This window comes from Salmo salar, chromosome 23 (assembly GCF_965601325.2).
Source record: "Salmo salar chromosome 23, fSalSal1, whole genome shotgun sequence".
NCBI lineage: Eukaryota > Metazoa > Chordata > Actinopteri > Salmoniformes > Salmonidae > Salmo > Salmo salar.
Genome location: NC_138313.1, coordinates 30,691,399 through 30,716,439, shown reverse-complemented (window position 1 = coordinate 30,716,439; position 25,041 = coordinate 30,691,399). Strand labels below are relative to the sequence as shown.

At 43.4% G+C, this 25,041-nt stretch overlaps 1 protein-coding gene across 1 annotated transcript in view; it reads right to left on the bottom strand.

Moving 5' to 3' along the window:
- LOC100286477 (myosin IE) overlaps positions 1 to 25,041 on the bottom strand; it is a gene marked incomplete at its 5' end in the record, with an annotated part of 52,365 nt that continues 27,324 nt past the window's right edge. The window contains 4 exon segments of the mRNA NM_001146416.1: positions 1 to 786; positions 1,730 to 1,831; positions 22,362 to 22,408; positions 23,187 to 23,318. Coding sequence (NP_001139888.1) covers positions 1,774 to 1,831; positions 22,362 to 22,408; positions 23,187 to 23,318 — 237 coding nt within the window. The 3' untranslated portion in view covers positions 1 to 786; positions 1,730 to 1,773.

The following is a 25,041-nucleotide window of genomic DNA, read 5'->3' as shown; positions in this document are numbered from 1 at the left end:
GGGTTTATAGAAAATATTTATTTATTGTGACCACTGTCACTGGACACAAAATAGAAATTCTCTGTTAATTTCAAGGGGAAGTTATTTTACAACAGTTATAAAAGAAGTCCATAAACTAGTTTTGTAATGAATCCAATATAGCAGAAAGAAGCTTATAACACCAAAGAACCATGTTTATTATCATACATCAGTCAACCTTTCATTTTCAGAGCATTTACAAGAATTGAAGACATGGAAATGGTGCAACAGTACCTCCTACTGGTTGCTTACAGGTAGTATTTGAATAGAAATATGGACTTTTGGGATGATTTTTCATCTACCCTTGATGGCCCTACATTTGATATCACAAAGCAATTTTGTATGTGCATAAAATCATTGCATCTTCTTTTGCGTTAGCACCTCAAAGCTTTGCATCAAAGTCCTCTTCTGTGAAACTGGAATAAGGCCCAGTTAAATCAGTTATGGCTGACAATATAACACAAATGAAAAATAAAAAAGGCACAGTCTTCTGTTTCGGATAGCTTTTCAACATGTTTCTTTCTTTGTACTGATATTGTTGTGCAAATAATACAAAGAACTGGTGTCAACATGACGATCCTGTTGAAACGCTTGTGAATCAGATATTACCGTTTGGCTCACATGCAATTCACCATTGCTTTACAGTGGATCGTTATGTCATTCAGCTTTTCGGCCACAGGGCAGGCAGTCATCAGATTTTCTCCACATAGTTCCCAGGGAAGAGTCCCTCCTTGCCACGAAACCTGCCCCTCCACCAGCCTGATGCATCTGCAAGGGAAAGGTAACCTTTCAGCAATGGTGTTCTAGTGCCAAGCATTACAGCAGTGGTGTACTATTGCCAAGCATTACAGCAGTGGTGTACTATTGCCAAGCATTACAGCAGTGGTGTACTAGTGCCAAGCATTACAGCAGTGGTGTTCTAGTGCCAAGCATTACAGCAGTGGTGTTCTAGTGCCAAGCATTACAGCAGTGGTGTTCTAGTGCCAAACATTACAGCAGTGGTGTTCTAGTGCCAAACATTACAGCAGTGGTGTTCTAGTGCCAAACATTACAGCAGTGGTGTTCTAGTGCCAAACATTACAGCAGTGGTGTTCTAGTGCCAAACATTACAGCAGTGGTGTTCTAGTGCCAAACATTACAGCAGTGGTGTTCTAGTGCCAAACATTACAGCAGTGGTGTTCTAGTGCCAAACATTACAGCAGTGGTGTTCTAGTGCCAAACATTACAGCAGTGGTGTTCTAGTGCCAAACATTACAGCAGTGGTGTTCTAGTGCCAAACATTACAGCAGTGGTGTTCTAGTGCCAAACATTACAGCAGTGGTGTTCTAGTGCCAAACATTACAGCAGTGGTGTTCTAGTGCCAACCGCAGGGGCAGTGCCCTACAGCAGTGGTGTACTAGTGCCAAGCATTACAGCAGTGGTGTTCTAGTGCCAAGCATTACAGCAGTGGTGTTCTAGTGCCAAGCATTACAGCAGTGGTGTTCTAGTGCCAAGCATTACAGCAGTGGTGTTCTAGTGCCAAGCATTACAGCAGTGGTGCACTAGTGCCAAGCATTACAGCAGTGGTGTACTAGTGCCAACCGTCAAACACCTCAGTAGGTGCTCTAGTCTCCTCTTTCTTCCCATTTCCTTTGTTCAGAATGGACACAGTTTCTTTTTTCACAAATACACAATTGAGTACTATTCTATTGCCTCCCTACGTGTACCTTACCTTCATTGAGCAGGTCGATGACATCATTGGCGTCGAAGCTGAGCTCATCGGTGTCCTGGCCAGCGTACTGGTACAACGCCCGGCAACGCGGGCCCATGGGGCGGGGCTGGGCCTTGGACCGGCTGGACGGGGCCGGGGGCCGCTGGCTGCTGATACTCCTCCTCCTCTGCATTCTGAAGAGAGATATAAAGGGATGAGATATACAGGGAGAGAGAAATGAGAGCTCAAGTTCTATCCTTCACTGCAGATAGTATATTTTTGTGAATGCCCAATGTATGCTCAGTTTATTCAGCTCACCCAGACACGCCCTGGTCAGGCACGTTGAGGAAGTCTAGGTTCCCCTGTTGAGTCTGAGTGTGAGCCGGGCCTCGTCTGGGATTCTGGGAGCCCAGTTTGGGGAGGACGGCACTCGGGGGGCGGTTCTGTTTCTGGGAGGTGTAGGTGTGTTGCTGGGGCGGTGGAGCACCTCTACCTCTGGGTGCACCATTCTGGGACCCTAGTCAAAGAAGAGGAACAGAGATACAAGGTAAACACAAGACAGACATACAGTACATCCATTCATACACTAATAACTCAACATAATTATCATGGTGGTGGTACACAGTTCATAGTAAGGATTGCAAGTCCATGTTCATTGAGTGATTGAGGCTGATGATGTAGGAACATGTCTGAACAGACTCATGAGTTTACCTCTACTGGGAGGCTGACTCCTGCCGCCTGCACGGATCTGTGGCACTCCCTTCTTGGTGGGCTCTGACAAAATAAACATGTCCAGTTTTAAAGGATGACGTATTAGGAAAAATAATATATGTTATATATCAAGTCAGCCTGGGTACTCTAGAGATATACACGTCCATCTGTATCTACAGTATGTCTCTCTCTTTTCTCCTTCTGCATGTGCTTCTCTCTCTTCCTGTTACTCACTGGATGTCTTGGGCAGGCCGTCTCCCACCGTGATGGTGAGGGTCTTTCCAGCTGGTTTGATCTCTGCCAGGTTCCCCTGTCCCCTCTGGAACACCACAACACGCGTGCCCCCTCCTCCCCAGCCCTCCTTCTTCACCCGGAACTCTAGCCTACAGAGAGCCACAACAGCAGATGATTTTACTAGATGCTTTTATCCAAAGTTAATCCAATCCACTAAACCACGGAGTCAAACAGCAAGGATTTCGCTATCCAGTATGTGTGTAGTCCTACCTGTCACTGAAGGAGAGAGACAGCTTGTTCTTGGTCACCTCTTCATAGCGCTTACAGAGCAGGCTGAGGAACTCAGTCTTGAAGTTGGACTCCAGCAGACTGTCATACTGAGTCTCATGCACAATGAAGAAATCATCCTGTCTCATACTACAGGCAGAGGGAGAAATATGTAAATGGAGAGTTTTACGGGATTGGCATTGGTAGAAAAAGTGTCATACCCACACAGGCGGGTTATATAATTGCACAATACGGAGTTTTAAAAGATCCTGTGTTATCAGTTCCTGTTTTATCATTAACCACATTAACCACAAAAACTCCCTTTGACACTGCCTGGAGATGACATCACACTGCACTGTTACATGCTGTTCTAAGTTCAGCAGTGAGAAAAAAAAGCTTTACCTGAGAGAGATAGAGTGGATACTCTCAAACTCTAGCTTCCGTTTTAACACCTCCTTTATCTGTCCCTTCTCTGGCCCCTTCTTCACCTTCTCTCTGCCTATCAGGTAGATGCCTTTGGGAGACAGAATCAGGTCCCTCTTGATGGACTGGAGAGAGAGATAATGGAAGACAGTGAGTGGGTATAAATGGAAGAAGTAAGAAGTCAACCCCATGCTGTGCTGTTAACCCCGGCCTTGGCTCGGTTTTCCCCACCACTCTGTGGTGGAGGAAGTGGTATGCTCACCTTGAACCTGCGGTCAAACTTGTTGACAGAGTCTGCGAAGTCGACTCGCTCCCTCTTGGCCAGGAACTGTCTGAGCTCAGGCCTCTGCTCCAGTCCCAGGTAGTCACCTACAAAGTTCCTGTTGATGCTGTTCCTCCTCCGCTCCTTAGAGTTGTACAGGATGTCTGAAGCTGGGGACAACATGGGAGAGAGAGTTCCTGGGAATGTTACGACCCTCTGAGGGCATATTCATTGCTCTATATTCACATGCATTTATGTATAATCATTTTTCTTTCTTGTTCCATCCCCACACCTCTCCAGGATCATTGACACACTCACCATCTTCCCTCATCTGTTCATATTTCCGCCTGGCGATGTACTTCCTCCAGGCCTTCTGGATGGTCCTGGCGAACGTGTCGAATTTCCTCTCCCGCATCTCCTCCAATAGGAAGAGCTAGAGGAGACGGAGGGGAGAGGGAATGCATAGATCAAATAAACTATTTTGCAGTGCATAGATGAATACCTCACACCTTTTAATAGAGTTCATGTATTCACCCTTAAACCGGGAAGTCCCATTGAGATGAAAGAAACAGCACTTTTCCCAGGGAGAACTACAGTATGTGGGCCCCTACCGACTCTGGGGCCTTGACGAAGACCTTGGAGCGTCCCATCTGGTACTGGTCTGTGTCCATGTTGACAGAGCGGAGGAGATGCAGGACCCCCTGCTGCTCTCCCCCCCGCCAGCACGGCCACGTCTCTGCCGTCAGGATGGCGTACCTGTAGGCCAAACAGTGAGTCAGGTACTGGGTAGAGCATACAGTAGACTCTCCATCCCCCCACACACACCGAGAGGACACCCAGCAGACACTGAACGACACTGAACGACACCCAGCAGACACTGAACGACACCCAGCAGACACTGAAGGACACCCAGCAGACACTGAAGGACACCCAGCAGACACTGAAGGACACCCAGCAGACACTGAAGGACACCCAGCAGACACTGAAGGACACCCAGCAGACACTGAAGGACACCCAGCAGACACTGAAGGACACCCAGCAGACACTGAAGGACACCCAGCAGACACTGAAGGACACCCAGCAGACACTGAAGTACACACACCTAAGAGTAAGTAAGACTCACCTCTGTAGGAACTTATTGAAGACTCTGCGATAGGCGTAGCCGGCTCGACGTACACGGATATTCTCCCGCAGCCCAAGGTACTCCACCTGGTGCTTCGCCCTAAACACACACACACACACACACACACACACACACACACACACAGGTTCAATATCCCCTATGTTCTAATGTTCCAAACTACAGCATTATAGCGCCCTTCTGAATTCCCTAAATGTTCTGCTATTGTATATGATGTCTGTTAGGGGGTGTTATAGGGACACACCGACTCTCTTCCCAGTCCTTGGGTCTCTTAGTCTCGTTGGGTTTGATACATCGGATATAGTGGGGGGTGCACTTCATCAACGTGTTCACCAGATCATTGGCTTGTTTCTGCAGAGAGAACATAAGGGATGGATGTACCACCACATAATGATAAGCTGAAATCTGTGGGAGTGCTGTTACACTCAGCCACTGAACCATAGTGCTGGTACAGTAGTAGAGTGGGGACTGTTACCTTGATCTTACAGCTAGCAGTGGTGGGCCTGCTCTTCTTGTCTGTGTTGAGGTTTTCAGGGAAGAGGCTGCGGATGAAGGCACTGTGGGGACAAGATGGAGGACCATATTGAATTGCTTTTCACATTAAGTTAGGCTTGCAAGCATTTTAGCTAGGTAGCCTATGAAAACTAAAACTAAAAGTGTACTGAATGGCAGAGTCATGAAAGAGAGGAGGATGGCATTGGTGGGGTTCAACTTTTTGTTTTTCACTTGCGCAAGCAAGCACACACACACAGAAATCAGTACCATGGACAGCCACATGATATTTAGCAACATTGATTGGGACTACATTGTTTTTGTTATCTTTAAGTTTGTTTTGAATGCATTAAACTAAGACTTGTTGATTTGATGATGTTTAAATGTTTAAGTGTAAATGGTGCTGGAATAGCGGAGGCAGTGTGCCTGTTGTCTTTGTGCTGACTTGCAGTAACTCTGTGGTTCTAAATCACTAGTTGTTTAGTAAACTGTCAAAAACATTAACTTGCTTGACAGTACTGCAGGTAATATAACTGTCTGTTACATGCAATACTTGCTTTGTGGACTTCACCGGACAGATGTTGCTCTCCGGTTTTGTGATTAAACAAATGTATGTGTAGTTGAATTTATTCGGCCACTGTGTGACTGTTGTCTTTTTGTTGTTACGGCCTTATTGTATATCACGGTGGCGTATAAACGAATAGGTTATAGAGCAAACAACACAAATATGAAATATCTAGCTAGATAAAAACTAAAAGTTTCCAGCAAAGGTCAACACCTTCAGTTCTGAGTTCCGACACCTGTCAGATGGTAGTGTAACATCTGAAGCTTGGAACGTCATCATTAGGTGGTGTTGTTACTTTGTTACAAGCATTGCTACGTTGTGTCGAATCAGAAGTGCTTCGAAAACTGCATCGGCGTGTCGGAGCTCCGGTATCAATCGTCCCGTCACTAGGGAGCAATAATAAATATTCTGTTGCACTCTTCAGTTGGCTCCTCTTTCCTATATTAAGAGGCTTGAAAAATTATTATTGGGATATAATGCTTATGTCATTGAGAAATTTGGCCATAGAATTAATGACCGAAAAAAGACGTATTTTCAACTTCTGTATAATATGTATTTTTGACGTCCGGAAAATACGTATTTTCGCCTTTCATTCAGCACCTAAAATGCACCTGATTTCAACATCAGGAAAATATGCATTTTCAACGTCCAGAAAATGTGTATTTTTGATGTGCAGAAAATATGTGTTTTCGACGTCCGGGAAATATGTATTTTTGACGTCCATAAATTGTATTATCGACGTGAATATGTATTTTCACCATTCGTTCAACACATAAAATGAACCTGACATCCACGTCTGGAAAAGAGGTCTAAAAGACGTATTTTCAATGTAATTTTGCTTACTGGGATGTGTCAGTTAAGGTAAAGATAGAGGTATACATACTGTTCGCTGCTCTGCATGAGTTCAATAAGGTCAGTAAAAAGCACATCCCGGTTTCTCTCACAGAAGCCGTTTATTTCGTAGGAGACCTGAGGTGACAGATAATACATTATGTGTAAGTCTTAAAATTCACAGCAACCTTCACACCTCACCCATATGTCTACCCACATGAAGTGTACTTAAATCAGTTTTGAGTTTACAACTCTTGTCTTCTCCTGGTACTCACCTTGCCTGCATAGTGGTGGATGACGAATCCCGAGTTCCAGCTGTTGAAGTGTTCGTGTGTGCCCACAGCCGCCGAGAGCTTCTGGAGCAGGGTGCCGTCTGCCCCCTCACCCTTGGCATGCATGGTGGCACACACATCATCCAGCACACTCATGATGCCTGGTGGGTTCTGGAGGGGAGGGATTGTTAGAAATTTAGAGTGGTAGCCACAAATAGAATATACAGTCACATCTGAATTGATTGGCACCATTGATAAAGTTTAGCAAAAAAGACTGTATAATATAAATAATACAAATACTGAGCTACAGTGAGCTCCAAAAGTATTGGGACAGTGACAATAGTGCTGTTGTTTTGGCTCTGTACTCCAGCACTTTGGATTTGAAATGAAACAATGACTATGAGGTTAAAGTGCAGACTGTCAGCTTTAATTTCGGGTATTTCCATCCATATCGGATGAACCGTTTAGAAATTACAGCACTTTTTATACATACGTAATTTCCGGACTATTAAGCGCACCTGAATATAAGCCGCACCCACTGAATAAAAAAAATTTTTGAACATAAATAAGCCGCACATGTCTATAAGCCGCAGGTGCCTACCGGTACATTGAAACAAATGAACTTTACACAGGCTTTAACGAAACACGGCTTGTAACAAAAATAAAAAATTAGCAGTAAGCTTTAGTTGTCTTTTTGCACTGAGTCAATTCCTCACGCTGCTGTTTCCAACGTCTTATCATCGACTCATTAAGACCAGGCTCCCGTGCAGCAGCTCTATTTCCTTTTCTAACAGCCAGATTAATCGCCTTCAACTTGAAAGCTGCATCATATGCATTTCTCCGTGTCTTTGCCATGATGAGGGTGACAAAATGACTACCGTAATCAGAATGATGGGAAGTTTGAGAGCGCTCGATTTAATCTAAACAGTAAACAAAAAAGATGTTTGACCTTAACCCGTTCGGCAATTTCATTGGTCTAATGAAAGCTTCATGCCGCCACGTCACACAGAATGTGTTTTTTTGGAAGAAGAAAAATTGAAAGCGGGAAAAATCCATATATTAGCCGCGTCATTGTTTAAGCCGTGAGGTTCAAAGCCTGGGAAAAAGGTTGCGGTTTATAGTCCGGAATTTACGGTAGTCCTCCCCAGTTTAGGGGACCAAAAGTATTGGGACAAATTCACTTATATGTGTATTAAAGTAGTCAAACGTTTAGTATTTGGTCCCATATTCATAGCATGCAGTGACTATATCAAGCGTGTGACTCTACAAACTTGTTGGATGCATTTGCTGTTTGTTTTGGTTGTGTTTCAGATCATTTTGTGCCCAATAGAAATGAATGAATGGTAACTCATGTATTGTGTCATTTTGGAGTCCCTTTTATTGTAAATTAGAATAGAATATGTCTCTAAACACCTCTACGTTAATGTGGATGCTACCTTGATTACGCATAGTCCTGAATGAATCGTGAATAATAATGCGTGAGAAAGTTACAAACGCACAAATGTCATACCTCCAAGACATGCTAACCTCTCACCATTACATTAACAGGGGATGTTAGCATTTTTTGGGGGTGTATGACATCCCTCATCACTATTCATGATTCATTCAGGACTTACACTATGTAATTGGCAAATAATTAGGCCGACTCTTACCACCTGCAAACACACGCAAGAGACACCCACACCCCGAAACCAACTCACGTTTGAATTCAGTCCTGGCCACTAGCATTTCTTAATTCACAAAGTCTAAAACAGGAGGTCAAATCAGGAAGTGCAGTCACCCTTTAAAGCTGCAATATGTAACTTTTTCAGCAACTTGACCAAAAGAACAAAGAAATGTGTGTTATATATGTGTCATTCTCATTGAAAGCAAGTCCAAGAAGCTGTAGATCTGTTCTATGTCCTTTTTTTATGCTTCCCGTTCTTAAGCCTTGTTTATGCGTCTTTTACTTTCGTTTTTGTACACCAGCTTCAAACAGCTAAAAATTTAATCATTTTTGTTATGGAATGGATATTTCACAGTGGTTTAGATGATTCTCAACACTATATGTGCTTGTTTTATCACATAAACTGAAATTAGGTGAACTATTACAATTTTAGCAACTAGAAAATGGTGGAACGATTTCTGCATAGTGCATCTTTAAGGAACTGTCTTGTAGCCTATTATGGCTTTCCCTGGGGTATAAAAATGAGGTAACATGCATGCAAAATCCATTTGTCATCCATCACCATGGGGAAAGGCAAAGAACTCACTAATGAAAAGAGACAAATGGCTGTTGACTTTTATAAATCAGCCAATGGGTACAAAAAAACACAGAAAACCAAATATACCACTTACCGCTATTAGGGAAACAACAAAGAAGTTTAAAACCACTGGAACAGTGTTAAACTTACCTGGTAGAAGACCCAAGTATATCTTGTCCCCACGCACAGTGAGGAAGATCGTTCGGGAGGCAAAGAAAAGTCTGAGGGCCACAGTTGTAGAATTACAGAACTTGGTCGCGTCTTGGGGTCACCAAGTCTCCAAATCTACATTAGACGACACTTCCATGCCAATAGGCTATTTGGATTGAAACTGGGTGCTATGGTCAGATGAGACGAAAATAGAGCTCTTTGGCACGCACACCAGTGGTGTTTGGTCTCGATAGAAGGATGCATATGCAGAAAAGAACCTCATACCTACTGTAAAATATGCTGGTGGATCTTGGATGTTATGGGGATCATGAACTCTACCAAGTACCAGGACATTTTAGCCAAAAACCTGGTTGCCTCTGCTAGGAGGCTGAAACTTGGCTATATGTGGCTTCCAGCAAGACAATGAACCCAAGCAACATCAAAATTCACAAAGAATTTGTTAATTGAACACAAAATCAACATTTTGCAATGGCCATCTCAGTCTATGGACTTGAAACCCATTGAAAACCTGTGGTTTATATTGAAGAGGGCAGTACATAAGCGCAGACCGAAAGATATCAAGGATCTGGAAAGATTCTGTGTGGAGGAATGGTCTAAGATCCCTCCCAATGTGATCTTCAATCTCATAAAAGATTATAGAAAAAGGCTACATCCGCGTAAAGGGGAGCTTTGCACAAAGTATTGAAAACAGGGGTGCCAATAATTTTGACACCTATCTTTTAAAAATGTTTGTATTACTTTTTAAACTAAATATTTTTATTTCAGCATTGTATTAGTATAAAATAATTATTTACATTACCAGTCAAAAGTTTGAACACACCTACTCATTCAAGGGTTTTTCTTTATTTTTATTATGTTCTCACATTGTAGAATAACAGTGAAGACATCAAAACTATGAAATAACACATTTGGAATTATGTAGTAACCAAAAAAAGTGTAAAACAAATACAAATATATTTTATATTTGAGATTCTTCAAAGTAGCGACTCTTTGCCTTGATGACAGCAGTGCACATTATTGGCATTCTCTCAACCAGATTCATGATGTAGTCACCTGGAATGCATTTCAATTAACAGGTGTGCCTTGTAAAAAGTTAAGTTGTGGAATTTCTTTCCTTCTTAATGCGTTTGAGCCAATCAGTTGTGTTGTGACAAGGTAGGGGTGGTATACAGAAGATAGCCCTATTTGGTAAAAAAAACAAGTCTATATTATGGCAAGAACAGCTCAAATAAGCAAAGAGAAACAACAGTCCATCATTACTTTAAGACATGAAGATCAGTCATTTCGGAAAATGTCAAGAACTTTTAAAGTTTTCAACTGCAGTCGCAAAAACCATCAAGCGCTATGATGAAACTGGCTCTCATGAGGACCACCACAGGAAAGGAAGACCAAGAGTTACCTCTGCTGCAGAGGATACGTTCATTCGAGTTAACTGCACCTCAGATTGCAGCCCAAATAAATGCTTCACAGTGTTCAAGTCACAGACATCTCAACATCAACTGTTCAGAGGAGACTGAGTGAATCAGCCCTTCATGGTCAAATTGCTGCAAAGAAACCACTACTAAAGGACAACAATAATAATAAGAGACTTGCTTGGGCCAAGAAACACGAGCAATGGACATTAGACCGGTGGAAATCTGTCCTTTGGTCTGATGAGTCCAAATTTAGGTGAACGGATGATGATGATGTGTGGTTCCACATGTGTGGTTCCCACCGTGAAGCATGGAGGAGGTGGTGTGGGGGTGCTTTACTGGTGACACTATCTATGATTTATTTAGAATTCAAGGCACACTTAACCAGCATGGCTTCCACAGCATTCTGCAGCGAACGCCATCCCATCTAGTTTGTGCTTAGTGGGACTATCGTTTGTTTTTCAACAGGACAATGACCCACCACACCTCCAGGCAGTGTAAGGGCTATTTGGCCAAGAAGGAGAGTGAAGGAGTGCTGCATCAGATGACCTGTCCTTCACAATCACCCGACCTCAACCCAATTGAGATGGTTTGGGATGAGTTGGACCGCAGAGTGAAGGAAAAGCAGCCAACAAATTCTCAGCATATGTGGGAACTCCTTCAAGACTGTTGGAAAAGCATTCCAGGTGAAGCTGGTTAAGAGAATGCCAAGAGTGTGCAAAGCTGTCATCAAGGCAAAGGGTGGCAACTTTGAAGAATCTCAAATATAAAATATATTTTGATTTGTTTAACAATTCTTTGGTTACTACATGAATCCGTGTGTGTTATTTCATAGTTTTGATGTCTTCACTATTATTCTACAATGTAAAAAAAAAATAGGGAAAATAAAGAAAAACCCTTGAATGAGTAGGGTTGTCCGAACTTTGACTGGTACTGTATTTGATACAGTCTTTTTTGCTCGTCTTTATCAAGGGTGCCAATAATTTTGGATGTGACTGTAGACACAGTTGAGGAGATATTGTGTAATTTTGAGCTTACCAACTTATTCTCGATGAGGTCACAGACAACCTTGTTGTTGAAATACTCAATTGGTGTCCACTTGATGCCTTCCTGAACGTACTCTTCCTGGGAGAAACACAGAGAGATAGACAATGCCAATATAACTATTAAACAACATCCAAGACACCTCTTAAAGAAATGAAAAGTGTTGATGTTTGAGAGTGGTCTGTACCTGTTCAGCCTTCAGTGTCAGCTCAATAAATATCTGCTGTAGCTTCTCATTGACAAAGTTGATGCAGAACTGCTCAAACCCATTCCTCTGTCAGAGGAACACATCCAGGTTAGAGACAATGTTACAACATATTATCATCATAGCTGTGTCTTGTCTCATTATCCCATCAGAGATGTACATTTCTATATATTTAATAAATGATTTACCTGGAATATCTCAAAGCCATATATGTCAAGAACTCCGATGCTGTATTCTTCATGAGGTTTCTGTATGGCTTTGTTTATGGCCTGGTATGGGGATAATTAGTTAGTATAAAACGGACGTTTCGTTACTGTATTTATGTCTCTGTGTGTATCATTGCAGTTTATAGTAGATGTCCCTAACCTCCACCAGGTAGTCAAAGAGCCGTGTGTAAAGGGCTTTAGCCAGGGCGTCACGGGTGTAGGTGGCTTGTTCCTGGTTAAGAGTCACATCGATGGATTCAGACTTTCCACCCCACTTCGAGTCCATCTTTCTGCTGGTCAGTTTGTCTTGCAGACGTGTTGGGTCAACGCCCAGCAGATAGGCAGGGAAGGCAAGCACTGGGAGGGAGAAAATACAAACAGAACAAAACACAACACATGACAAATATATACATTTTTCTACATAATGGCAAATTGCTTAGCTACTATCCCAAATGTCTCCAATGTTTTTTTCCATCTTCACTGGGGACAGTTGCATTTACGAATGTATTATGCATGTTTGCGCGTTCTTATGTCTCCCACTCACAGTCGGTGCTCTCCACCTGGCCATAGTTGCCTGCCTCTATGAAGCTGATGTTTCCAAGGTGCAGGATTCCTGCTATGATCTGCAGCGCCTGAGCCTGGTGGGCCTCTGGGATCCCAATCACATGCATGGCTTCCTGTGGACAAAATACAACAGAGAGTCATTACTCCTGCTCCGGACAACACACAACAACATCTAGAATTGGGACTGAGGGAATATGATGGAAGAATACGCAACAGAACAGTATATTTAGCAAATTATAAGCCTGTGTTACACTATCGTTCAAAAGTTTGGGGTCACTTAGAAATGTCCTTGTTTTTTGTTTTTTGTTTTTGTCCATTAAAATAACATCAAATTGATCAGAAATAGAGTGTAAATGACAATTGTAGCTGGAAACAGCTGATTTTTAAATTAATATTTTTTTTATTTAACCAGGCAAGTTAGTTCAGAACAAATTCTTATTTTACAACAACAGCCTACCAGAGAACAGTAGTTTAACTGCCTTGTTCAGGTACAGAACAACAGATTTTTACCTTGTCAGCTCGGGGATTCGATCCAACAACCTATCGGTTGCTGGTCTAACACTCTAATCACTAGGCTACCTGCCACCCCAACGTTTGTCTATGGAGATTGCATGGCTCTGTGCTCGATTTTATACACCTGTCAGCAATGGGTGTGGTAGCTCTGTTGCTGACAGGCGTATATCTACAAAGGCATACAGAGGCCCATGATCAGCAAATCAAATCAAATGCATTTCTAAAACCCTTCTTACATCAGCTGATGTCACAAAGTGCTGTACAGAAACCCAGCCTTAAATCCCAAACAGCAAGCAAGCCACCGTGTAGAAGCACGGTGGCTTGGAAAAACTCCCTAGAAAGGCCAGAACCTAGGAAGAAACCTAGAGGATTATAACAGATTATAACAGAACATGGCCAAGATGTTCAAGTGGTCATAGATGACCAGCAGGGTCAAATAATAATAATCACAGTGGTTGTCGAGCAACCATCACTCCTGTGTTCCAATGGCATGTTATGTTAGCTAATCCAAGTTTATCATTTTAAAAGGCAAATTGATCATTAGAAAACCCTTTTGCAATTATGTTAGCATAGCTGACAACGGGCGGGCGGGACACAATGCAGATAGCCCGTTTAGCCAATGTGCAGGAGCACTGGTTGGTCGGGGCAATTGAGGGAGTATGTACATGAATGTATAGTTAAAGTGACTATGCATATATGATAAACAGAGAGTAGCAGCAGCGTAAAAGGGGGGTTGGGCGGGGGCACACAATGCAAATAGTCCGGGTAGCCATTTGATTACCTGTTCAGGAGTCTTATGGCTTGGGGGTAAAAACTGTTGAAAAGCCTTTTTGTCCTAGACTTGGCACTCCGGTACAGCTTGCTATGCAGTAGTAGAGAAAACAGACTATGACTGGGGTGGCTGGGGTCTTTGACAATTTTTAGCGCCTTCCTCTGACACCGCCTGGTGTAGAGGTCCTGGATGGCAGGCAGCTTAGCCCCAGTGATGTACTGGGCCGTACGTACTACCCTCTGTAGTGCCTTGCGGTTCGGAGGCCGAGCATTTGCCGTTCCAGGCAGTGATGCAACCAGTCAGGATGCTCTCGATGTTGCAGCTGTAGAACCTTTTGAGGATCTCAGGACCCATGCAAAATCTTTTTAGTTTCCTGAGGGGGAGTAGGCTTTGTCGTGCCCTCTTCATGACCATCTTGGTGTGTTTGGACCATTCTAGTTTGTTGGTGATGTGGATACCAAGGAACTTGAAGCTCTCAACCTGCTCCACTACAGCCTCGTCGATGAGAATGGGGCATGCTCAGTCCTCCTTTTCCTTTAGTCCACAATCATCTCGTTAGTCTTGGTTACGTTGAGGGATAGGTTGTTATTCTGGCACCACCCGGCCAGGTCTCTGACCTCCTTCCTATAGGCTGTCTCGTTGTTGTCGGCGATCAGGCCTACCACTGTTGTGTCGTCTGCAAACTTAATGATGGTGTTGGAGTCGTGCCTGGCCATGCAGTCGTGGGTGAACAGGGAGTACAGGAGGGGACTGAGCACGCACCCCTGGGGGGCTCCAGTGTTGAGGATCAGTGTGGCAGATGTGTTGCTACCTACCCTCACCACCTGGGGGCGGCCCGTCAGGAAGTCCAGGATCCAGTTGCAGAGGAAGGTGTTTAGTTCCAGGATCCTTAGCTTAGTGATGAGCTTTGAGGGTACTATGGTGTTTAATGCTGAGCTGTAGTCAATGAATAGCATTCTCACATAAGTGTTCCTTTTGTCCAGGTGGGAAAGGGCAGTGTGGAGTGCAATAGAGATGGCATCATCTGTGGATCTGTTTGGGCAGTATGCAAATTGGAGTGGGTCTAGGGTTTCTGGGATGATGGTGTTGATGTGAGCCATGACCAGCCCCTCAAAGCATTTCATGGCTTTGCCACATAAGACGAGCATCGGAGCTGGTGAAGTATGATTCAATCTTAGCTCTGTGTTGACGCTTTGCCTGTTTGATGGCTCGTCGCAGGGCAAGGCAGGATTTCTTGTAAGCTTCCGGGTTAGAGTCCCGCACCTTGAAAGTGGCAGCTCTACCCTTTAGCTCAGTGCAAATGTTGCCTGTAATCCATGGCTTCTGGTTGGGGTATGTACGTACAGCCACTGTGGGGATGACGTCCTCGAGTATCTGGAGCATCAGAATTTGTGGGCTCAATTACAGGCTCAAAATGGCCAGAAACAAAGCACTTCCTTCTGAAACTCAGTGGTCTATTCTTGTTCTGAGAAATGAATGCTATTCCATGCAAGAAATTGCCAAGAAATTGAAGATCTCGTACAACGCTGTGTACTACAGCCTTCCCTGTAGCTCAGTTGGTAGAGCATGGTGTTTGCAACGCCAGGGTTGTGGGTTCGATTCCCACGGGGGGCCAGCACAGAAAAAAATGTATGAAATGTATGCATTCACTACTGTAAGTCGCTCTGGATAAGAGCGTCTGCTAAATGACTAAAAATGTAAAAAAAAATGTAAAAATGTACTACTCCCTTCACAGAACAGCGCAAACTGGCTCTAACCAGAATAGAAAGAGGAGTGAGAGGCCCCGGTGCAGAACTAAGCAAGAGGACAAGTACATTAGAGTGTGTAGTTTGAGAAACAGACAAGTCCTCAACTGGCAGCTTCATTAAATAGTACCCGCAGAACACCAGTCTCAACATCAACGGTGAAGAGGCGACTTTGGGATGCTGGCCTTCTAGGCAGAGTTGAAAAGAAAAGGCCATATCTCAGATTGGCCAATTGTCACAAGTATCTTCGTCTTCTGACGATAATGCGAAATCGTCATCAGAAAAGGTAGACCAATACGCAGCAGGTGTGCAGTTGTTCATTTTGAACATTTAATTAAATCAACACGAATACAAAAACAACAAACAAGAAAACGACCGATAAACTGACAGTCTGCAAAGCATAGGCTCAACACAGAACAATCACCCACAAATCACACACACAAACACACCCTAATATATGGGACTCTCAATCAAAGGCAGATAGACAACACCTGCCTTCAACTGAGAGTCCCAACCCCAATTAACCAAACATAGAAACACACACACTAGACTAACCATAGAATACAAACACATAGACCATCAACCAAAAACCCGGAAATACTAAATCAAACACCCTTTACACAAACACACCACCCCGAACCACATAAAACAAATACCCTCTGCCACGTCCTGACCAAACTACAAAAACAATTAACCTTATACTGGCCAGGACGTGACACCAATAGAAATACAAGATTGAGATGGGCAAAAGAACACAGACACTGGACAGAGGAAGATTGGAAAAAAGTGTTATGGACAGACAAATCTAAGTTTGAGGTGTTCGGATCACAAAGAAGAACATTCATGAGACACAGTGCTTGACTGTCAGGGGATACTAGGAGTGGTGGTTGGAGTCAGGCGCAGAGAGCAGAGGTAAAGTACAACGTCTTTATTTTCTCAGGCACAAACCGGTCACGCCAAACAGACGGGCGCGTTAAATCAATGACCAACCCAGAACACAGGGCAAACAGTCCGGAGAGAGAAATAAGGCGTCAGCCAGCACGTCCAAAATAACACGACTGCGAAATAATCCCGCACAAACCTGGGCGGGCTAAACAGGCTTAAATAAACACAAATCAAGAAACACAACAGGGAACAGGTGCAACCAATAAGACCATACAAACCGAAAAGGAAAAAGGGATCAGCGGTGGCTAGTAGGCCGGCGACGATGACCGCCGAGCGCCGCTCGAACAGGCAGGGGAGCCACCTTCGGTGGGATTCGTGACATTGACGCCATCTGTCAAGCATGGTGGAGGCAATGTGATGGTCTGGGGGTGCTTTGATGGTTGTAAAGTGGGAGATTTGTACAGGGTAAAAGGGATCTTGAAGAAGGAAGGCTATCACTCCATTTTGCGTCGCCATGCCATACCCTGTTGATGGTGCTTAACTTGTAGCCAATTTCCTCCTACAACAGGACAATGACCAAAGCACAGCTCCAAACCATGCAATAACTATTTAGGGAAGAAGCAGTCAGCTGGTATTCAGTCTATAATGGAGTGGCCAGCACAGTCACCGGATCTCAACCCTATTGAGGTGTTGTGGGAGCAGCTTGACCGTATGATACACAAGAAGTGCCCATCAAGCCAATCCAACTTGTGGGAGGGGCTTCAGGAACCATGGGGTGAAATCTCTTCAGATTACCTCAACAAATTGACAACTAGAATGCCAAAGGTCTGCAAGGCTGTAATTGCTGCAAATGGAGGATTCTTCGACGAAAACAAAGTTTGAAGGACACAATTATTATTTCAATTAAAAATCATTATTTATAACCTTGTCAACGTCTTGACTATATTTCCTAATCATTATGCAACTCATTTCATGTATGTTTTCATGGAAAACAAGGACATTTCTAAGTGATCCCAAACTTTTGACCGGTTGTGTAAACCGGAAGTGTCAATTTGCTCCCAGTGCTTCTGTGAAAAAAGTGTACTATATGTTTTAATCCCTGATGGAGTAAAGTACCATTGTCTCCTGAAAGTCCTTGCTGTCGTTGGTTCCGTCCACTTTGTATGTCCCTGACTGGTTCAGATAGTAGTAGTAGTCTGGAGTCATGATGCCCAGGCCTTCTTTCTGCTGGGGATTGGCTCCCTCTATTAGCTAAATACAACAGTTCAGGTTAATACAACTGAAAGAACATTAATTACACATCAACAATTTACACCCAGTTATGAAATACTACAGAACCGTTAATGTGCTCAAGGGTGAAAAGGTAATTGTTGTACGAAACGCCAGTAGGAGGGGACATCTCCCCTGAAGATGGGTAGTAAGAGAGTCCTTGTGGTTAGCTGTGTTACTGCTGGCCTAGCTCAGGGCCCGACTGACCTGGTAGTAGATGTGGAAGTTCCTCTCGTTCTCGTTCTGGCTCACCACCCTCGACTTCTCAAGGAGGAAGTTGGAGATTTTACCACCGTCCGGCTCTCCTCCTCTGCTAAACTGGATCTCAAAGTACTTACCCTGTTAGATCAGAACACACCCACAAAAAAACATATAACTCAGAGTAGACGTGTCATTATTATGAGTGTCACGTCCTTACCAGTAAAGAGGTTATTTGTTATTGTAGTTTGGTCAGGACGTGGCAGGGGTGTGTTTGTTTAGAGTGTTTCGGGGTTTGTTGTGCTATGTTCTGTTTTGAGAGGGGTGTTTGTTTAGAGTGTTTCGGGGTTTGTTGGGCTATGTTCTATGTTAGTATATTTCTATGTTTATCTAGTATGTCTAGTTCTATGTTTAGTTAATGAGTTTGACCTTCAATTGGAAGCAGCTGCTCCTAGTTGCTTCTAATTGAAGGTCCTATTTAAGAGGGGTGTTTTCTATGGGATTTTGTGGGTAGTTGTTTCTTGTTTAGCTGTCTGCCTGACAAGACTGTTATTGTCGTTATTTTTGTATACTTTTGTTTTTCCTTCTTTCTACCGAATAAAAGAAGATGAGTATACACATTCCCGCTGCATTTTGGTCTAATCCTTACGACACCCGTGACAATGAGTTGAGGGTTGTGGTTTGGAGTGGGGATATAGCCCTAGTATGGACTGCGAAAATGAGAGCATCACAACAGTGACACAAGGGCCTCAAAGTTGTAGTAAACTCCCTAAAAATAGATTTGTATGTAAATAGCATAAACGTGTAGGAAGGATATTTAACCTTTAAAGGGAAAATCGATATTTTAGTATTTTTTCCATTAGTCCACAGCATTTTGCATCATCATGATGATGTGGCCGGTGACACTTTGCTTCTTGAAAGTCCAATATCTTAAGAACCTGACTTCTGACATGCAAATCACTGCTTGACTGCTGACATGCAAAACACAAGACTGTATCAACAGTAGACTAATAGAAAACAATACCAAAATATCGTTTTTGAGTGGATTTTCCTTTTAAGACAACCACTGATGGGTAAATTGTTGGTTACATTACTTTACTAGACAGCCGTTAACCCCACCCATGATTTCACCTCAGATCGGGATTCTCAAGCTCTTTGATCTCATTGTGTTGCTTTTCCGTAATAGAGGCCTGCAGTACACACAGCAGAGCACCTCAGAGGCAGGAAACACCAGAGGTGACAGGCACTCATTTACAAAGCCTGCTCTGTTGCATGTGGATGTGGCTAGGAACTGACAATAACTTCTCATGGTCACAGCAGTAGAGAAAGGGGAGAGGTTGAAAGGTGACTATTGCATACTGCTTCTGTGGTTATATAGTCTGCAGAATCCAGATCATCTCTGGTAGAGCACAGGAAAAACAACAACCTCACAGTGTATTGGCTATAAGAATAGGTATCACGTGACTAACAGACCCGTTAGAGTTCAGGGCAAATAGTTGCAGAAATGAAAAGTTTACAGAATCAGTCTTACTTTCATAGGCCACACCCAGTGTCTGGAGAAGAGGAGGAAGTACAAGATGAGGAGGATAGAAAGAGAAATAATGGGAAAGGGAAGGCTGATTGCTGTACGTATCACTCACAAAGCGGCTGGAGTTGTTGTTGCGGACAGTCTTGGCATTGCCGAAGGCCTCCAGTAGAGGATTGGACTGGAGGATGATGTCCTTCACATGCTGAGAGACACATACGGAGAAACATCCCAACACAGCACTTCAGAGTCTCAATCACAGCCATTAGTAATGGCAATGTTAGTAGTTGTTTTATGAATGGTAATGCTGTTAATAGTTGTTTTATGAATGGTAATGCTGTTAATAGTTGTTTTATGAATGGTAATGATGTTAATAGTTGTTTTATGAATGGTAATGATGCTAATAGTTGTTTTATGAATGGCAATGATGCTAATAGTTGTTTTATGAATGGTAATAATGCTAATAGTAATATGCTAATACCTGCACTTTATCACCTCCTCCTGATACTTTGGAGATGTAACCCATAATGTACTTGGCAGCCACAGTCTTCCCAGCTCCACTCTCCCCGCTGGCACAACACACACATAACACACAGACATATTAGAGGCCATGTCAAATACTTTGTGTGAAACTTTTTGGAAAGGTGAACTATAGCTGCACATGCAATTCACATTTTAATTTTTGGTATAAAGGAAATTAAACACTGATTCTTTGGTAGTTTTGAGAAAAGCAGTGAAAGTTGGCCTCAGTGAGCTTGGGTGGAATGATACACATGAGAAGACCTAAGACAGTGTTTCCCAACCCTGGTCCTCCAGTACCCCCAACAGCATACATTTTTATTGTATCCATGGACAAGCAGACCTGATTCAACTTGTCAACTAATCATCAAGCCCTCAATGAGTTGACTAAGGTGTGTTTGTCCAGGGCTACAACGAAACTGTGTACTGTTGGGGGTACTGGAGGACCAGGGTTGGGAAACACTGGCCTAAGGTTTGTAAGACAGAGGAACAGAGAAGCACTAGACCTACATCCTGCCTTCCAGAAGAAAGAGATTGCAGACTTTATAAATAAAGTGTGAGACTGTTATAATAACACACCTGATAATAACACACTGGTTCTCCTGATCAATCATCATGTTCCTGTACATGTTATCAGTCAGGGCGTAGATGTGGGGAGGGTTTTCATACTGGGCCTTTACAGGTAGAGAGATGGAAAGGGAAAGGGAAAGGGAGAGAGAGAGAGAGAGAGAGAGAGAGAGAGAGAGAGAGAGAGAGAGAGAGAGAGAGAGAGAGAGAGAGAGAGAGAGAGAGAGAGAGAGAGAGAGAGAGAGAGAGAGAGAGAGAGAGAGAGAGAGAGAGAGAGAGAGAGAGAGAGAGAGAAGAACAAAAGAGGTGAAGTTTAATGTACACTGAAAAAAATATAAACGCAACATGTAAAGTTTTGGTCCTATGTTTCATGAGCTGAAAAAAAAATCCAGGAAATGTTCCATATGCACAAAAAGCTTATTTCTCTAAAATGTTGTGCACAAATTTGTTTACATCCCTGTTAGTGAGCATTTATCCTTTGCCAAGATAATCCATCCACCAGACAGGTGTGCCATATCAATAAGTTGATTAAACAGCATGATCATTACACAGGTGCAGCTTGTGCTGGTGACAATAAAAGGCCACTCTAAAATGTGTAGTTTTGTCACACACCACAATGCCACAGATTTCTTAAGTTTTGAGGGAGCGTTTAATTGGCATGCTGACTGCAGGAATGTCCACCAGAGCTGTAGCCAATTGAGAATTGATTGTTAATTTCTTTACCATGAGCCACCTCCAACGTTGTTTTAGAGAACTTGGCAGTACCTCCAACTGGCCTCATAACCGCAGACCATGTGTATGGCATTGTGTGGGCAAGCGGTTTGCTGATTTCAATGTTGTGAACAGTGCCCCATGGTGGCGGTGGGGTTATGGTATGGGCAGGCATAAATTACAGACAACGAACACAATTGCATTTTATCTATGGCAATTTGAATGCACAAAGATACTGTGATGAGACCCTGAGACCCATTGTCGTGCCATTCCTCCGCAGCCATCACCTCATGTTTCAGCATGCTAATGCACGGCCCCATGGCACAAGGATCTGTACACAATTCCACAAAGCTGAAAATGTCCTAGTTCTTCCATGGCCTGCATACTCACCAGACCTGTCACCCATTGAGCATGTTTGGGATGCTCTGGGTCGACGTGTACAGCGGCGTGTTCCAGTAACTTCGCACAGCCATTGAAAAGGAGTGGGACAACATTCCACAGGCCACAATCAACAGCCTGATCAACTCTATGCGAAGTAGATGTGTTGCGCTTCTTGAGGCAAATGGGGGTCACACCAGATTCTGACTGGTTTTCTGATCCACACCCCTACTTCTTTTTTTAAGGTATCTGTCACCAACAGATGCATATCTGTATTCCCAGTCATGTGAAATCCATAGATTAGGCCTAAGGAATTGTTTTCAATTGACTGATTTCTTTATATGAACTGTAACTCAGTAAATCTTAGAAATTGTTGCATGTTGCATTTATATTTTTGTTCAGTGTACAACTACTAAGGTAAAGAAGGAAATGAATGGGCATATTAAGGCCAAAGTAAACAATGAAGAATAGGATGGTTTACTCACAGCCCCTTGGTAGAGTTCAATTTCCCGGTCAGTGAAATAGGGCATCTGTTTGAATGGGTTCACTGATATCAACACAGAGCCAATATAAGTCTGCACATGACTGTCAAGGAATAGGGAGGGTGTTTCTGGTGAAATCGTATAATATTGAAACAATCACAGTGAAATTTTTTATGATGATATCAACCTTTCAAAAATAAAAATATCCCAAACCATAATCCCAAACCAGACTGGATAATATACAAAAATATAACAATTTTTTCACACAAAGTATGACGTAAGTGCCTAATGTCCAGTAAAAAGTGTCCTAAAAATAGGGAAGTTTGCTGTTGAGTCACACAGTGAATTTAAAAGAGGAACAGTGCAGTCCTACTATTGCATACATGGATGTGTGTCTGCTGTGTGAAAATGTGTGCTAGGGGGATGACTGAGGCAAGGATGGTATGTTTGTTATTGTGTTGTTGTTATTGTGTTGTTGCTAAGAGTCAATAGGAGTATCATCTATGGTCACCTTTGATACAGAATGGAAGGACCTACATGTATGCTATTGGCCAGTGATATGACCTCAATGATCCTTAATCTGAAATCTATCAACATGGTATAAAGTCCTTTGTAAGATGTTTTGTTTGTGTGCATGTTCGTGTGAGTGTGTGTGCGTGTACATGTGTGCCTATATATATCAGTCTGATAGAGTGTGTGTGGGGGCAGGTCATGTTTTCACAGTGTACTTCCCCTCTTATTTTTAGCATTCACTGAAGAGACATTTAAAGAAACAAGAACAGAAACATTAAAATACCCATCTCTTCACAGGAAAAGGTGTTTTTGAGAGAAGTGGTACAGGAGCTCTCTAACAAACAATCCAACAGGATACAAAGATGAAGTCATCCATGAATCTCTTCTTCAAATTTTCCACAATGGCGTCTTCGCTGATCTTGGACAGCAGCACCATGTCGTCCACACCGCTCTGCTTGACATTCTGACTCTGCCAGTGGTACTTACTGCCCTGCAGGAGCACACGGTTAGGGTTAGGGTTAGGGTTAGGGAATGCACATCATTTTATTTGGAATTGAGACAGAGAGAAAAGCAGAGGTAGGTCTGTAGAGGACCTAGTTCTTACTGAATGTGAAGACAGTACATTATGAGAGGCGATCTACAATTTAAGACAGGATATAGAAAACCAGAGGAAGCATGGGCCTACTATAATTGGAAGGCACATGCACCAGCAGACATCAGAGAGAAGTTTGTCAGCAGCAGGGTCTCTCTGTGTGTAACCCTGTCATTAAGAATGTGACTAACTGTGGTTATCAGTTCAGGAAGCTGAGGACAGTTACCAGGCAACGAGCAGTAGATGAGGTGAGCGTATGCCAATTTGGCCATCTTTGTAAACTACTGCTTCCCACTCTAATCTGCCAGAGTGATAACCATTAGTTATGGTATCTGTTGAATATAGATGCTACCTATAGGAGTCTGTGGAATGGGAGGGCACTCCATTTAAAGTACACCATTGGGCCATGGTTTGGTGATTTCTTTACTCAAAATGAATCTTGTGCATTGTAAAGTAATTGTCAATTAATGGAAGACCTTTACATTTTCTACACTCAACCTGCATGCCCTTGATATGATGATCACTGTCACCACATAGTGCAGAGAGCTTCCTGACTCCCCATCACCACAGTTGAGGTGGCCCAGGTTTGGCCAAAGATGTTGTATTACACTGTATGACATGGTCCTGGCCTTGTTTGGGTTCCCAACACCGGTTTGATTTGATGTGGGGTGGAACCTGAAAGGAGGTCTAACATGGTTACTGTGATCTGAGTTCCAACTGTTAACCAGCTGATGATAACTTTGGAGGAGAACATTTTAATACATCTGTATATTTAAACCGAAATGAGTCAGTCAACTCTCTGTCCAATCAATCAATGATATTCAATTATCAGTAAGATACCATGTACAGTAGATACTGTAAGAAAACCAGCAGTACTTCAGTCCTCAAGGGCGGTAATGGAATAGCTCTGTTGTAAAGATTCATTCCCACTTTTCATGTGAACAACCTGACTTATAAGGCTGTTTGTTTGTCACACATATCACAACATATCCATAAATAATCTGCTCGGCTCAAAAACAGCCGGGTCAAACCACAGTTCTGACTGCGTCATTTTTTTCTCTCTCTCTCTCTCTCTCTCTCTCCCTCCCTCTCCCTCTCCCTCTCCCTCTCTTTCTCCCCCTCCCCCTCCCTCTCCCTCTCTCTCTCTCCCTCTCCCTCTCCCTCTCCCCCTCTCTCTCCCCCTCCCCCTCCCTCTCCCCCTCTCTCTCCCCCTCCCCCTCCCTCTCCCTCTCTCTCTCCCTCTCCCTCTCCCTCTCTCTCTCCCTCTCTCTCTCCCTCTCAATCTCTCTCTCTCTCTCTCCCTCTCTCTCTCCCTCTCTCTTTCCCTCTCTCTTTCCCTCTCTCTCTCACTCTCCCCCTCTCTCTCCCCCTCCCCCTCCCTCTCCCTCTCTCTCTCCCTCTCTCTCTCCCTCTCCCTCTCCCTCTCCCTCTCTCTCTCTCTCTCCCTCTCTCTCTCTCTCTCCCTCTCACTCTCCCCCTCTCTCTCCCTCTCTCTTTCCCTCTCTCTTTCCCTCTCTCTCTCACTCTCTCTCTCACTCTCCCCCTCTCTCCCTCTCTCTCCCTCTCTCTCTCACTCTCTCTCTCACTCTCTCTCTCCCTCTCTCACTCTCGCTCACTCTCT